The sequence below is a fragment of the Protopterus annectens genome, chromosome 3.part0 (assembly GCF_019279795.1).
Source record: "Protopterus annectens isolate FY-2018-M chromosome 3.part0, PAN1.0, whole genome shotgun sequence".
NCBI lineage: Eukaryota > Metazoa > Chordata > Ceratodontiformes > Protopteridae > Protopterus > Protopterus annectens.
The window spans coordinates 172,176,859-172,192,813 of record NC_056731.1 but is presented as its reverse complement, the minus strand read 5'-3'; the positions used below and the strand labels follow the sequence as shown (position 1 = coordinate 172,192,813).

General features: G+C 43.7%; 1 protein-coding gene across 1 annotated transcript in view; it reads right to left on the bottom strand.

The window, feature by feature from the left end:
* Window positions 1-15,955, bottom strand: part of KIF15 (kinesin family member 15) — a 2,415,358-nt gene that overhangs the window by 406,968 nt on the left and 1,992,435 nt on the right. The window contains exon 33 of the mRNA XM_044065522.1: window positions 8,256-8,354. Coding sequence (XP_043921457.1) covers window positions 8,256-8,354 — 99 coding nt within the window. The remainder of the gene's footprint in view (window positions 1-8,255; window positions 8,355-15,955) is intronic.

Genomic DNA, 15,955 nt, shown 5'->3' with positions numbered 1-15,955 from the left:
TGAGATATAGATAAAATAAATGTAATCAGAAAGCAATCTGGACAGACTAACTTTGGATATTTGCTGATCCCATCTTGGAGGAGAGAGAGAAACAACTAGTTTTGTTGTATGCACCATTTTGTACAATGCAAGAAGCAGCTCAACTGCCTATGGAGAGATCTAGGCAATGAAATGCGTACTCCCCCTTGTTGTAATATGACTAAAAATTACTGGTAAGTACATAGTTTGATTTATAGTTTCTGAGGCTACTTTTGGCAAAAAGGAGGGATTTGTCAACTCTTATTCTTGTAAAAGACCAGACAAGGGCCCTGAAAGAAAAGAACATGAAATTCTAAAGTTATTGTGGTTGAAGTAATCGCTTTGAGAAACAGAGTTCTCCAATATGAGAAACTTAAGCTCAGTTGAATTGGTTTGCTTGAAAGGAGGGAGGATTAGCTTCTCAGGTACGAAATTATAGTCTTAATATCAGGTAGGATCCTTGAGGGAAGGACAAAGCAAAAAAAAGTCCCTTTTAGGAAGGTCTTGCACACTACACACTTTTTGAGAAGCAAAATGACTGAAAATGAATGGTGTCATGAAAATTGGAAATATCTGGTAAATATATTTTAATTGCAGAGAAGCTAGACCCTCACATCAAAAAGAGGAGAGAGAGTAAAAAACTGATGGAATTCAAGCTAAGAATGGATCAGGGCCACAAAGTCCTACAAGGAAAACTTATTTCTCCCTGTACAACTTATGACTGAATAGCTTCTGAGTAGTAGTAAAGATCTGGACCCACCCATGTATGGAGTCGTCCCTGGTCATTAACAGAAATGAAGAAATCATGCAGTTAGACAAAGGGAGTGAATATCCAGGTGAAGCCTACAAGATGGGTGAAATGGGAGATCCAAGAGGTGATCCAGAAGCAAAAGCTTCTCTCAGAGATGAGACCACAGCAAGTATTAATAGCCCTTCTGCACTTTCTAAACTATTGGAGAAAGGGGCAAGTATAATTGTATGGGGGTATGGAAAAACAGGGAGTCTCCCACCCAGCCTGGGAATATAAGGTTGTGAGGAGAGGATGGAGGGAGCAAAACAGAAGCAGCAGTGATTATACTCTAGCTACAATTTTTCTGAAATGCTAGTGATTTGTATAGCTTAGTGCTTGATGTAGTAAAATGTTACTGAGTGCTATAAGAACATCTATCTAGCAGTCATCAGCAAATTCAGCTAACCACAAGTCTGAATTAACAAGTGGAAGGTCAGAGAAGTAGATACCAAACAGGAGGAGCCCTAGTACTGTGCCCCTCGGAATGCAAAAATTAGGTTTTGTCTTTGCCAAAGTACTAGAACTTTGGAAATTAAATAAAGTTTACTATTACATCTTTCAGACCCCCCCCCCCCCCCAAAAAAAGAAAAAAAACAAGAAGTTATGTACTCACCATAACGTTCGATGTATGTAGTTCCATCTCGATTCACATTCTTACTCACGGGTTTGGAGCCGAATATCGGCTCCGACTCGGCCAACTTTTATTTTCTAGCATGAAGTCTCTTACTGGTTGGGCTAAACAGGTATCCCATGTTGCACTGCTCCATAGCCCCAGATCTAGTTTGCTGCCAACCCACAATCACACCTCATGCATAACAATAACACACTACAGGGAAATAAGAAAAAACAACTACCATTGAAGGGTACTCAAACGCCAATTCCAGCCTCCAAATCTTCCAGGAAGGGGACAGGTGGGAGGGTACGTAAGAATGTGAGGTGAGATGGAGTACATATATTGAACGTTATGGTGAGTACATAACTTCTTGATGTTATGTAGTCCAATCTTGCCTACATTCTTACTCACGGGACAGCATCCCCAGCACCTCTATCCTGGGAGGCTCAAAGAAAGATACTCCTGAGGACTGTGGAACCAAAGGAAGCCCGGCCCCTAGAAGCCACGCCCAGTTTGTAATGAGTAATAAAGGTGTGTGGGGAAGCCCACGTGGCTGCAGCACAAATATCATCCAAAGAAAGTCTAGCATGGTAAGCTATTGACGCAGAAACAGCCCTAGTAGAGTGAGCCTTGACGGGGAACGGTAGATTTCTGCCTGCAGAGGAGTAAATAAAGGAAATACAACTTGAAATCCATCTGGAGATTGTAACCTTGGAAATAGGGGATCCTGCTCTACTTTCTGAAAAAGACACAAACAATTGGTCAGCTTTTCGTAATTGTTTTGTTCTGTGTAAGTAGAATCGTAATTGCCCGTGCACGTCCAATTGATGAAATCTAAACTCTGCTTTGCTCGAGAATTGAGGGAAGAAAACTGGCAGCTCGATAGACTGATTGAGATTAACAGAAGATGTTACTTAGGAAGAAAGGATGGATTAGGTCTAAAAGAAACCCTATCCTTATGGAAGATTAAATACGGGGGTTTGATGGACAGAGCTTGAATCTCTGACACCCGTCTAGCTGATGTGATGGCTATTAGGAAAGCAGTTTTCCAAGACAGAAACTAACTCACAGGAGGCAGTTGGTTCGAAAGGTGGGGAAGTCAAGGCTTGCAAAACAACGTTTAGATCCCAGGGCATGATAGGTTCTGACACAGGAGGCCGGAGTAACAAGGTGCCCTTCAGAAAGGCCTTACAGAGTTTATGTGCAATAAGGGAAGGCTCGTAGGAGGTATGAAAATTAGAAATAGCAGCCAGCTGCACTTTAATGGTAGCAGGGGCTGAACCTTGCCGAAAGAGCATGGACAAAAAATCCAAAACAGCAGGAATTGGGGCTGTGTAAGGGTCAAGTCCTTGGGCCTGAGCCCAAATGGAAAATCTCTTCCACTTGCTGGAATAAATCTTCCTGGTGGAAGACTTATGAGAAGAGGATAGAATGTGTACCACCTCAGGCGAAAAACGATGAAGTCTGACTAATGACGGAAGTGGAGTAGCCAGGCTGTCAACCTGAGGGTCCGCAGGGAGGGATGGAACTGCCCCGACATGTGCGTCAGTAGGTCCAGTACTGGGTCCAGAATCCAAGGACTGTCCACTGCGAATTGATGAAAAAAGGAGAACCAGACTTGGTGAGGCCAGTGTGGGGCAATTAGAATCATCTTGCTTCCCAAGGATATGGCTTTCTGAATCACTCTTGGTAACACAGGAAACGGAGGGAAAGCATAGAGCAGACCGGAGAGCCAATCGTGGACTAGAGCGTCCCTGGGTGACTCCCCCTGTGGGGGGATCAGGGTGAAGTAGCTGCTGCATTTGGCATTGAGGGGGCTGGCAAAAAGATCGCAGCAAGGCTGACCCCACCTGCTGAAAACCTGTTCTGCAACCAGAAGGTTCAGGGACCACTCGTAAGGCATCAGAATAGCTCTGCTCAGCCTGTCTGCTATCACACTGGCCTTCCCTGGAATGTGTGTTGCCACTAGAAACCGTTGGGAAGACACTGCCCACTGCCACACTTGCATGGCCTCTCTGCACAGGGGGTAAGATCTGGTTCCTCCTTGCTTGTTTAGGTACCACACAACGGACATGTTGTCCGAGTGAATTGCAATCGTTCCCAGAGGAAGAGAGCTCTGAAGTGCCCGCAACACCAATAACACCCCTCTCATCTCTAAAACTCTGATGTGCAGATGTACCTCGTGATCTTGCCATGTGCCTTGGACTGTCCTGCCAAGATAATGCCCCCCCACTCCATCTGGGAGGCGTCCGTGGTCACCGTGGCGACAGGTGACGAAGGGACAAACGGGTTTCCCTCGTTCAGATTGGTGGAACATAGCCACCAACGGAGATCCTGCTTGCATCGGTCCGTGAGTAGGATCTGGTGGGAAAGGGGGAGTTTCTGAAAAGACCACTGGGAAAAGAGGAGCCACTGAAGAAGCCTCATGTGTAATCTCGCTAGAGGCACTAACATAATGGTAGCTGCCATGGATCCCAGAAGCTGAAGCACCCATCTCGCTTGTACTTTCCTGAGGGGTAAATAAAGCATGAACCTGATTTTGCAACACTCCGATCCTTTCTTGGGGCAGGAAGGCTCGCATTTGGACGGTGTCTAGCTCTGCGCCTATAAATGTGACACGCTGTGAAGGTAGCAAGGCAGATTTTTCCCAGTTCAAGGTAATTCCTAGTTGTTGACAGAGGGTAATGGTAGCGTCCCTGGCCCGGATGAGAAGATGCTTGGTGGGGGCGGTGAGGAGCCAGTCGTCCAGGTATGGAAACACTTGGAATCCTTGACATCTCAAGTGAGCTGTCACCACCGCCAAGCACTTGGTGAACACCCTGGGGGCTGTGGTGAGACCAAAGGGCAGGGCATGAAACTGAAAATGACTGGCTCCCAGCCGGAAGCGTAAGTGACTCCTGGCTGCCCTGTCCATTTTGATATGGTAGTAAGCATCATTGAGGTCGATGGAGCACATCCACACTTCTTTTCTCAGCAGCGGGGAAAATGGACTGAAGGGTGACCATTCGGAACTTGGACTTCAGAACGTAGTGGTTTAATCGGCTGAGATCTAGAATGGGTTTCAGGTCCCCTGTTCTCTTCGGCACCAAAAAGAATCTTGAGTAAGTCCCTAATCCAATTTGGTCTGAGGGGACAAGTTGGATGACTCCTTTCTTTAGCAGCTTTGACACTTCTAATGCTGCGTGATCACTTTGACTGGGTGGAACGTCTGGGATTCTCCTGACTGGAGGGGGATCTGACAAATAGGGAATGGTATAACCTCCGGAAACTATTCGTAGCACCCATCGATCCTGGGTGATGCTTTCCCAGGCTTCCAGGTACAATGAAATGTGGCCCCCAACTGGCTCCGGAATAGCACAGTCGGGCAACACATCAGGAAAGATGGTAAGAGGAACCACGAAAGGAATCACGGTCTCCCGAGTTGTGGGGACCTCCTCTGCCTCTAGGGCGGTGTCTTCCAGAATAACCTCCCCCTCCTCTGCCTCTGGAGGGGGACTCGCCTTGTGCGGCAGGGAAAGACTTCTGTGATTTCTTGAACCACATCTTCCCTCCTCTCTGAGCCTTGGGGTAAGGCCTAGAGGGAAGAGGAAAACGGACCCCTACGGCAGACAGGGTCTTTCCTTCTTGCTCGCATCTGGTGAGGGTGTCTTTCACTTTGGTCCCAAAAAGTGAGGACCCATCGAAGGGGGCGTCAGTGAAGGAAGACTTGAAGGCCTCTGCGAAGTGACACAGGCACATATCCAGGCTTGCTCTTGAGGGCTACTCCCGAACTAGCTGCCCTACTTGCCCCCTCGTCTGCATACGAAATGAGCCTCATGGACGAGTTGACAACTGAATTGAGGGTAGACACCTGGGCGTTAACCGTGTGCGCTAACGCCTCAGGTACGTTACCCGCTAGAGTATCTCCTAACTCCTTAAGGAGATCTCTCTGGAGCTGAGTAAAATGACAAAGATAGTTCAGCGACCATAGGGTGAAGGTAGCTGACGAGAGGGTACGCTTCCCGTGCTGGTCCATGCTCCTGGACTCCTTGTTAGGAGGATTGACGGAGGAAGAAGACTCGGCTACTTCCTGCTGTGTGGCCGCCACCACCACCATGGTATCTACAGAAACCCCTTTGGACAGAAACTCTTTCCCTGGGGGGGGGACAGAAAGAAATTTATTGGGCCCTCTAGGCACAGGTTCCACCGAATCAGGATTCTCTCACACCCTTCGACAAATTAAATCCAGGAGTTCGATGAAGGGTGGAGACACCCAGGAGGCGGAGGGTTGAGCCCCAAAGGCCTTGAGGAATACCGACTCCTCCTCAGAGGGGGTTTTGGACGGCCAGTCGCCTCTCTGTCTCAATATCTCCAGGATGTCGGAGAAAGAGACGTCATCAGAGGACGACTCGGGGGACCCCTCTGACTCCTCGAGGTCGGTATCAAAAGTGAGAGACTTGTCCTGGGAGTCTATGTGCTTCCTCTTGCACAACTTCTTTCTGGGGGCCTCCTCAGGCACGGACTCTGAGGGACGCTCAGAAAGTTGGGGACCGCTCATGGGGGTACCCCCAGACCTTTGGGCTCGGCCATCTACGGATAAGGGGGGCATCAGAAGCTCTAGCCAGGGTGGAAGGGGACGGAATGACCGATCCGGGTGATGTAACTGAAGATCTGGCCAGTGAGCTCCTCATGGCCTCGAAGGCGGGTCCCCCCGAATCCAAGGACCGACTGGTCTCCGAGGCCATGACCGGGATCGGGGTTCCCCAAGCCGAAGCACCGAGGGGGAGGCTCGGAACCGACAGATGTCCCGAAGTATCCCCCTCGGGCCCAACAGAGGAAACCCGAGTACCGAAACCTGTGGATGGAGTCGACATGGTTGGAGCCGATGTTGGCACCGATAAACCCTCGAGGGGTATCGGAGCCGGCACAAGAACATCACTCGGAGCAGAGCACTCTGGCTCTGAAGACAAGGGAGTGCTCGGGGAAGGAACCATCGACACAAGCATCGGGACGGGCTCCGGAGCCGACTGGGTTGGAGCCAAAAATAATTTAGCCAACACCGGCGACTGCAGGAGCATCTGAACCACCCTATCGACATCGAAATCAGAAAGGCTGGAGGATTTGGAGGACAGAGAGGGGGATTGGGATCTCCTATCAGGAGAACCATGTCTAACACTGGGAGACTGGCTCCGAATGGGTTCCAATAAAATTGGAGCAGAGGTCGATTCCAGCACAACAGATACCTCCTGTGGCCCCGAGGACAGAGGAGCCGTGGAGGTAGAGTCCAGTTTAGAAGTTTTCTCCGGTGGCTCCGAGGAGACAGACGGAGCCGGAGACCTTTTCGTTGCCTTCGAAGCCTTGGACTGGGTACTAGAAGTCGAGTCTAAAGACTCCTCAAACGAAGGTTTTTGGAGTCCCTTCAATATAAGTTTATTTTTTTCTTTCCTGTAGCACCCTCAGACTGAAGGCGTGGCAGAAGCTACAGGATTCTTGCAAATGAATTGCTCCTAGGCAATACACACATACAGAATGTCCGTCCGTAATGGAGATCTTGCAGTTACATTTGGAACATTTCTTAAAACCTGAAGGTTTATGTTCCTTTTGATCCTTAGACATCTTAACTAAACTACTCAACACCAAGACCAAGGAGATGACTTAGCCGAAAAACAGCAAGGCGAGAAACTATCACTACACACAAAAACCTCAAAGAACCTCTAAGTTAAACGGTTCTTTGAAAACCTACAACACACAACTCAACCAGGGAAAACTACTCACTAAAAACAGGAAAGTGTAAGGTAAAAACACTACACAAAAAAGGAGGACTAGGTCCTCTAATTTAAACGGGCCTAGCCCACCGGAACAGTTAGGGAGACCAACTCACACACAGACATTTCAACAAAATTTAAACAGTAAACCAGAAGAAATAGCTATGAAAATAGTTTTTTTTTGTTAGACTAGCAACGATTTTCTGAAGAGAAAATATAAATTTAGAGGTTACTTAGCCACAGCGAAGCGAGACCACGTCCTAGCTACACGAGCGGCAAACGAGATCTGGGGCTATGGAGCAGTACAACATGGGATACCTGTTTAGCCCAGCCAATAAGAGACTTCGTGCTAGAAAATAAAAGTTGACCGAGTCGGAGCCGATATTCGGCTCTGAACCCGTGAGTAAGAATGTAGGCGAGATTGGACTACATAACATCTGATTTTTCTGCATGATTTCAAGATATAAAGTTATATTTGGGTATACATTCTCACTCTCTGTGCAAAAACTCTCACCTTAAGAAGTGACTCAGAGATGTTATTTACAAGTGTGTTCAAACTTACAGGACAATAGTTTTCTGCTTTCTTCTACTCTTGTGGAATGGATCATCAGCAGCCCTCTCCCAGTCTTCAGGAACCTCACTATTCTCCCGTGATTTGTTAAATAAGATGGCAGCAATAGTTTATACATATTTCCTTTAAGAATTCCAGGATAAATACTGCCAAGCTAGTTAGCCCAATCTACCTTCAGTTTGCCACGTTCTTTTATGACAGCTTTCTCTGATAAATGAATGGGATCAACATCATTTTCATGATGAAATGATTTCCTTTCACCTTCATAAATATTGACAAGCATTCATTTAGAAGCCCTGCCTTTTTTGTGTCTTATTTTGCCCCCACTGCTATCTATTTTTCACTTTATTTTTCTCTGTACATATTTTCTTTCGTTACTAAATTATCATTTGCTTTCTGACTGCTTTCCTTCCTTCCGCCTTAATTGACATTGTCTGCCTTTTTTTCCACCCTTCAAAATTCAGTAAAACAGCAGTTCAGCATATTACATTTATGTAATTAAAATAGAAAATTAATGACCCTTGGGGTAGTAGGTGTGATCTGTGCAGCAGATTCAGTCGTCAGATGCTGTTCAAGTTCATTCTTGATTTTCTCAAGGTCTTCCTTCTTCCGAGTTAACTGAAATTTTAAACGAAAAAAAATTTAATTTAAAATAATTAGACCGTTTCCCAACAATCTTAATAAGTAGTTAAACGTAACAGACATACAAGTACTTGCCACAGAAGCTGATCTTTGAGAGGGGCCCGGTGCAGTAAGTAAAAGTAGGGATTTCCGCCTCTTAAGATACTCTCCCTCGCAGAGGTTCATTTATGCAACTCACCTTTCACTTCTCTGTGTCTGCAGGCTACTGGTTCCCACCATTACAGTCATCATCCTGGAAGCCATCAGGAGGTGTCCTGTAAACCCTAAAATTTTTCTTACACATACCGTGTCAGTGTTCAAAAGTGGCTGTACCATTGGCAGAAATGTGGATATTACTATTCAAGTGATGTAAATATTCAAGCAAGCTTGCACTCTTACCAAGTGGACATTAATAACTTACTCCCAAAATAGGATCCTTGATGGGATGTCCAAACACCTCTCCACCTCCCCCCCCCCAGCCCAGAGAGTGGCAAGCAGCTAATACCCATATTAAATCCCTTCTTCAGTGCCCAGGTAAGTAGTCTGAAATGTATTCAGGCCTAAAATTACTTTGTGCCACAGAGCTGGTACAGTGTTTTTGCATTTCTGAAGCACCCAGCCAGTGGGATATCCACATTAGGATGTTACAGTGTTACAGATGATCCCAGTCTTGAGAAGAGGAGGAGAGCACCAACTAGGTTTTGAAACTCGAGGAAGCATAGCATTTTATCGTAGGTTTGTAGATTACCTCTTGCTTTTATGGGAGGGGGACAATGCAATTATACAGCAGTTCATTCATAATATTAATAGGAGCACAAACTTTTTGAAATTTACCATGAATAAGGCTTATGACACAATAGACTTCCTGGATGTAAGGATTAATCAGGACCTGGGGGTCAGTTTTAACACACAAATATATGAAACAGTTACCTTCATAGGCATAGTATGCATCCAAGGCATATATTTAAAAATATCATAAAAGGACAGGGGCTGAGAACCTCTAAGCTGACTACAAATGAAAGTAGCCTGGATGGGGAGTTAGTAGTTCTGAAGAATACATTTTTGTATGGAGGATATAAGGAAATGAAGTTAATGATGGGCTGTCTATGGTTCCATGGCTACCGGAGACTATAGGAAAGCCTTATTTTTCAGAACAGAGGAAAATGGCACCACCAGGTCAGGAACCAGCTGCCCCTAGGTTAATGAGAATACCCACTACCTACTCAAGCAATGTGAATCTCATGCAAGAAATTTAGAGGAAGAACTGGGCAGTATTATGTTCTGAAGATGGAATTAGACAGACTGTGGGAGACAACTCCACCTTTGCCTATAAATATAAAAAATCTGTAAAAAGGTTATTATGTCACCCCAGGGACTTATCAGATAATTGCTATAATAGGAACAGAGACACTTTTCCCTGTTCCAACTGTAATTTTTGTCATTATATCGATAGCAGTAGCACTTTTGTTCATCCTGATACAGGGAAGATAATAGAGTTTAGAGTATTTGCTGACTGTAACACTAGCAATCTTGTTTATTTGGCACACTGTATAGTATGTTCTTCATACTATACAGGTAAAACCAACCGTATGTTAAAGCAAAGGATGAGAGAATACATGTATGATATACACAGGGGGGCAGATAATGCATTGGCTAAACATGTGCTAAGTATGATAGTACACATCCATTTAGATTTATGGCTATAGAAACAGAAATAATGAAAGGAGAGGGGATGCTACCAATAAGACAGAAGTAGCTGAACTAGAATGGATAATTAGAATGAGAGCTACAATGGGGAAGGGGCTCAATGATAAGGCTTCCATAAAGTCAGTTTTACAGGCAAGAAACTTAGTAAGATGACAATTTCTATCTATGGTTTTAAATTTTAATTGTCTTGTTAATGCTTTCAATTGATTGTTAACTACATAGGAGTTTTTATTGGTTGGAATATATTTTAAATACCAAAGTAAAGAGATGTGTTGTCTGATGAAGCGACAAAACTTGTCGTGAAAGCGCTCACCATTAAAAGTTTCTTTTTTCTGGATACTGGCTGTGGTTTGGGTCTACTATATTTTTCAGTACATTATAAAATATTGTTTCATTTAATTAAAATTTAAGGAACTTGCAAATATGTTAAGTGGTACGGCTTTGTTTTTATTTAAAAGGGGACGCAGTATTAAAGACACGATCGCCCTCAGTAAATTTACTTTACCTGGGAATAGCTTATTTAAGGAACCTAGATATATGGGAACTTTTCCCTGCAATGGCTGCATTAGCTGTAGGTATAAAACATTTGACAAAAATTAATGGAATATTTTTCAGACCTATTGGTAGGTACTGTTGCAATACAGAGGGAATTGTTTATGTACTAGAGTATCCTTGCAAAGTGTTTTATATAGAGGAAAGCAAGAGGGCTTTCATGCTTAGATTACAAGAGCATGTCAGAGATGTTAAGAATGTTAGACTTGAAAGCCCTCTTGCTATGCATTTTGAAGTACATCATGACAGTGATCCAGGGGGACTTAAAGGTACCATTTTGGAGCAAATAAATATTCATGATAAATGTTTAAACATTGACTGCATACACTGACAAGTACAAATAAACTAAGAAAGCTGTCACCAACAGACGACCCAAGGATAGAAAAACTTCCACTCATTAAATACGTAAAATCAATGCACCAGTCCTTGAAGTAGTACTTTTTAAAACTTCCACTCGTTTAATAAATAAAGTCAATGCACCAGTCCTTGAATTGGTATCAAGCCAACAAAGTACGTTTTTTTACTTTTTAAAAACATCCGCTCGTTTAATAAATGAAATCAATACACCAGTCCTTGAAATGGTATCAAGCCAACTTTACAAACACTCAAGTACGTTAAGCGCTTTTCGTTCGGGATTTACCCGAACTTCTTCAGACAATTTACACATACCTTAAAGTCAGTATAAATATACTTCTTCCTTTACTTTGTCCAATCAGAGTGACTGCCTAATTTATCCTGTTAGTACTGTCTCAATTTAAACAAATTCTATAACAGTCCCTTGATAATTGATGTTAACTGTTCCCTTCCAAATGGATGGCTAGTACCTAAATACTTCTTTTATCCAGCCCCTTTGTACTGAATGTTATGTGCTTCTAATCTTATACTTAAACTGTTAGTTATATTACCTTGCACTTCCCTTGTGTTCCAAAGCATTATGCACGCTAATCGTACTAATGGGACTCCTTCCCCCAATTTTCATCTATATTTACGTGTACAAAAGTTTTTACTTTTTCCAGGTAATCATACCTTACCGATTCTATCCCCCAACAAAATGTTAACTAAACTAAAGTTGTTCAAAAAGGAAAGGGAAAGGGGAGGGAGGAAGGGGGGGAGGGGAGGAATGAGTTGATTTAGTGTTATTTGAGTTATCTGTACAAATTCCTTAACTTTAATGTACATGCAATCGAGCAAGACTCGTGTAGTCCGGGTTCTGTACATGCACCAAATCTAAGTTGCCAATTTAGCTCACTCCTTTCTAATATCAATTTAAGTAAACTGTCCGGGGCCCGACACCCTCCCCTCATTACTGGTTCTACCTGGGATATAATCTTAAACTTGAATGAGTGGCCTACTTTTGAGTCACAATGGCGTGCTAGTGCGTTACTAAAATTCTTCCTATTTATAGCGTAAATGTGTTCGTAAATGCGGTCTTTCAACTTACACACTAAATCAATGCAGCCAGTACATACTTGCTGTAATTTCCCTTGGAATAGTTCTTGCTACTGGTTTTAATGGGATTACACAGTTGATTTTGAAAGAGACAGCAATATGGTCAGACCTTATCAGGGAGGATGAGACGTTGAGGGGATACAGCATTCTCTTATATTTGTGAGCAAGAGGTCCAGTACGTTGGAGTCTCTAATGAGAACACTCACTATTTGGTCTAGGGTGTCTGTATTTACGAAGTTCACAAATCTCTGTGCCTGTAGATTTGAGGTCGCGTAGGATTCCCAGTTTATAGAGGGGGTAATTAAAGCCTCCCATGAGTAGGGTTTTAGGTTGGATGGTAAGTGCCTCGAGTAGGTCCAAGTATGCATTGTGAGCTTCTTGGGACATGGAGAGTGACCTATAGCTTGTTAAGATATAGTACAGGATTCTGTCTTTGGTGATCTGCACATAGAGGAACTCCAGCATGTCATATTGTTTGACCACTCTAGAGGTATACTGATTACATTAGTTTAGTAGGCTTGTCAATTTGACATTGCCTGAAAAAGGCACTATGGAGGTAGATAAAGTTTTAGCTGTAATTTAAAAGTCTAGAAGGAAAAGGTGCAGACCATCACTGACAAAGCAATGTGGTCTGTTAACCATGTCCTTGCAAGCTGACAAATATTGTATCCCCTTAGAAAGACACCATAAAGACAGCCAATTGTTGAAATCAATCATTTTTACTCGTATTGTGGCATCATCCTTCGTAATAGTAATACGCAACTCAATTCTAGGCTTATACCAGCATGAGGCGCAGTCTGAAAGCTCCATAATGTTTCTCTTCATATAGTCCAGAGAGGTAAATCTCAGGTCATTTACACCTACATGGACTAAGATGGAATCCCACTGGTACCTGTGGTGTAATGACTTCAGTGTGTGTGTGTCTTGGCAAATCCTGCCTCCAGATAAGCAGTCAACAGTTACCTACTCGTTGTTCAGCACAATTAAAGGGGCATCACTATATCTTACAATGGAGTCCGCTATGACAAGAGTCCTGCAGAGTGTTTGTTTGCCTTAGGGGGATTAGTGTTTGGGGCTCCACTGACAGTGACTATGTGTGTGGTGTTAGGTGCCCCCCCCCCCCAAGATGCTTTTGGGCTTGCTGAGGCATATCTTTGACAACAGGCAGTCTAGGCAACCTTTGTTGTTTAGGAAGATTGCTTTTAAGGGTCTCAGCATACATTAGTCTGTGTGTGTATGTGAAGTGGTTGTTGCGTGTGTGGTTTTGACAACCTGAAACGTACTTGTACACAAGAGTATAGCCTCCAGTTTCATTGTGTAATTACATCTCTCACATACCGTGTCAGCTTCTTTAAGGATTAAGCGGTTGTTGGCAAATATGAGACAATTGGAACATTGTCTCAAGATGTCCATATCCACCAACATGGCTACGAGAAGTTAGGAAATTGCATATCCATAATGTCCAGTCCTTTAATTAGCGAGCTACAAGGGGGTGGTGTATTGGGGTTAGAAGTTTATTTAGGATGCTTTACTGAGGCAGGTTGTGCTAAACAGTACTAAATTCTACTAGCTTTAATGTTTACAGAATACTGAATTCTACTACATTTGTAGGCACACTGCCACGCGATGCCCAACTAGCTGCTCTAAGCTTGTTGGCACACAAGGTATTTTATTTACATAATCCTGCTTTACAGGGTACAGTTTTATGGACCATTCTACAGGGAAAATTTGCTTTCTAGGTGTTTACTGCTATACAAGGCACTGCTAAACCATGCAAATGAGCAAAATTTATAGCAGCACAGAAAAAAAAGACAGCTAACCACTGAGCCCTCCACCCAATAATAGGACTACAGTACAAGATTTTTGTACATTTCTCAGTTTAGACAGACCAAGCAAACATGTCCTGCCACATAATAAACCCAGTCCATCTAATGTAAAAACACAGGTGAAGAGAAACAAGTGCAGTGCTACCATAAAACAAGCAGTTTGTTGGAAATCCTTGCTGAAGGCAATTTTAAGACAATCTTACAGCAGTGACAGTGAAGAGCATTTTTTTTTACCTGACTACCAAAGAACTTTCTCCTCCTGAAGCTGACTGATGCCCTGACCGATGTGAAGACGCCAGGGTATAAAGGGAGTCACAGTTTGCACCATAATCTCAGTATTTTCTTGCCCCAACAGATAGCAGCCCCCTAGCAGGTCCACAAGGACAAGGACCTAAGCTTAGAAACTCCAAAGTATGAACAGAGGAGGAAGGAACAACCCAGTACTAGAAAGGAGAATAACCACCCCAATCCCATGGGCAGGAGGGGAAGGAAAGAATATTGCAACAGCGAATATAGTCTGCTATTTACATTTATGGTAAGTGTACACAACTGTACTATATGCATGAATCACTGTTTCAGTCACAACTGATGAGATGACTCCCAAAGCTGAGGGCGAGGGGGGGGGGGTAATGAGAGGAAAGGATGCGCTGCAAGATGGCAGCATCAAACTCCACTCTGGACTTGGAGAAGGTTGGAAGATGATGACATTTAGTGAAGGTGTGCACAGAGGAACAAGTAACAGATTCCAAGATGTCCTTAGTGGCCACCCCTTTTAGAAAAGTAGTAGATGTTCAGTAGCCCTAGTGGAATGTAACCTCAAAGGGTGTGGAGGCTTCTTTCCATAATATATTTAAACAAGATATAGTGGGAGGTCCATTTGGAGATTGTTTAGAAACTGGTCTCTCCTCAGAGCTACAGACAAAAGCCACAAAAGCTGGTCAGACTTCCTGACCTTCTTTGCTCTGTCCAAGTAGTAACACAAGTTACCTATGCACATCCAGACTATAGAGGATTCTTTCTCCCTTGTTTTGAGGGTTAGGAAAGAAGTTAGGCAAGTGGATGATCTGGTTTAAAGAAATCTCTCTAACCACTTTAGGCACACAAGGACTGGTCCTAAGAGAAACTCTGGGTAGAAAGTGATGAAGTGTTACTTTCAAACACAAGGGCCTGAAGCTTTGAAACCTTTCAGGCTGAAGTAATGGCTAGTAGGAAATCTGTCTCCCAGGACAGGAATTTAATAACTGTGGAGGCAGCTGGTTTGAAAGATGGAAAAGTGAGCTTCTCCAGAATGAAATTGAGATCCCACAAAGAACAGAAGGTTTTCTTGGGGGTCTAATGTGAATAATCCCTCTCAGGAACAGTCCCACAACAGGATGGGAGAAGAGAGGGGGTTGAGTAGGCAGGTAAGATGAAATTGCTGAAATGTGAATATTTATAGAGAAATAAAGAATGTCCTTTTGCAAAAAGTCCTGATAAGTAAGAAAGTATCAGAGGAATCTGAGCTTGCACAGGGCACTGTACCTTTTGTTTGCACCATAAAGTGAATCCCTTCCATCTGGCAGAGTAAGATTTTATTATGCTACGTCTCCTTGCTTCTTTTAGAATGTCCAGGACCTGTTTGTTGAGGGAATCCTCCTCCATGCGATTAAAGTATCCAAGCTGTAAATTTGTGTGTGTTCACATTAGGATGCATGGCGGTGCCCTTTTTCTGTATTAACAGGCCCACTTGCTGGGGCAGCAACCATGATTTCTTCTTGTTTAGACTGAGCAATAGAGGATACCAATGCTGTTCTAGCCAATCTAGCGCTATAAGAATGAACCTTGGCCCTTCTTCCGTTACCTTCAGCAGTACACTGGGGAGCAAAGGTATGGCGGGGGGCATAGAGGAACATGCCTGTTCAAGGGAAGGAGAAGGCATCAGTCTTCCAGGCTCACCTTGTTTTGGTTCTTGATCAAAACTTTTTCAAATGAGCACATTCTTTGGAGGCAAAACATTCTGTGTGTAGAACACCGCCCTTCTTTGGCTATACTGAGAAAAAAATTCTGATAAGGTTACCACTTGTG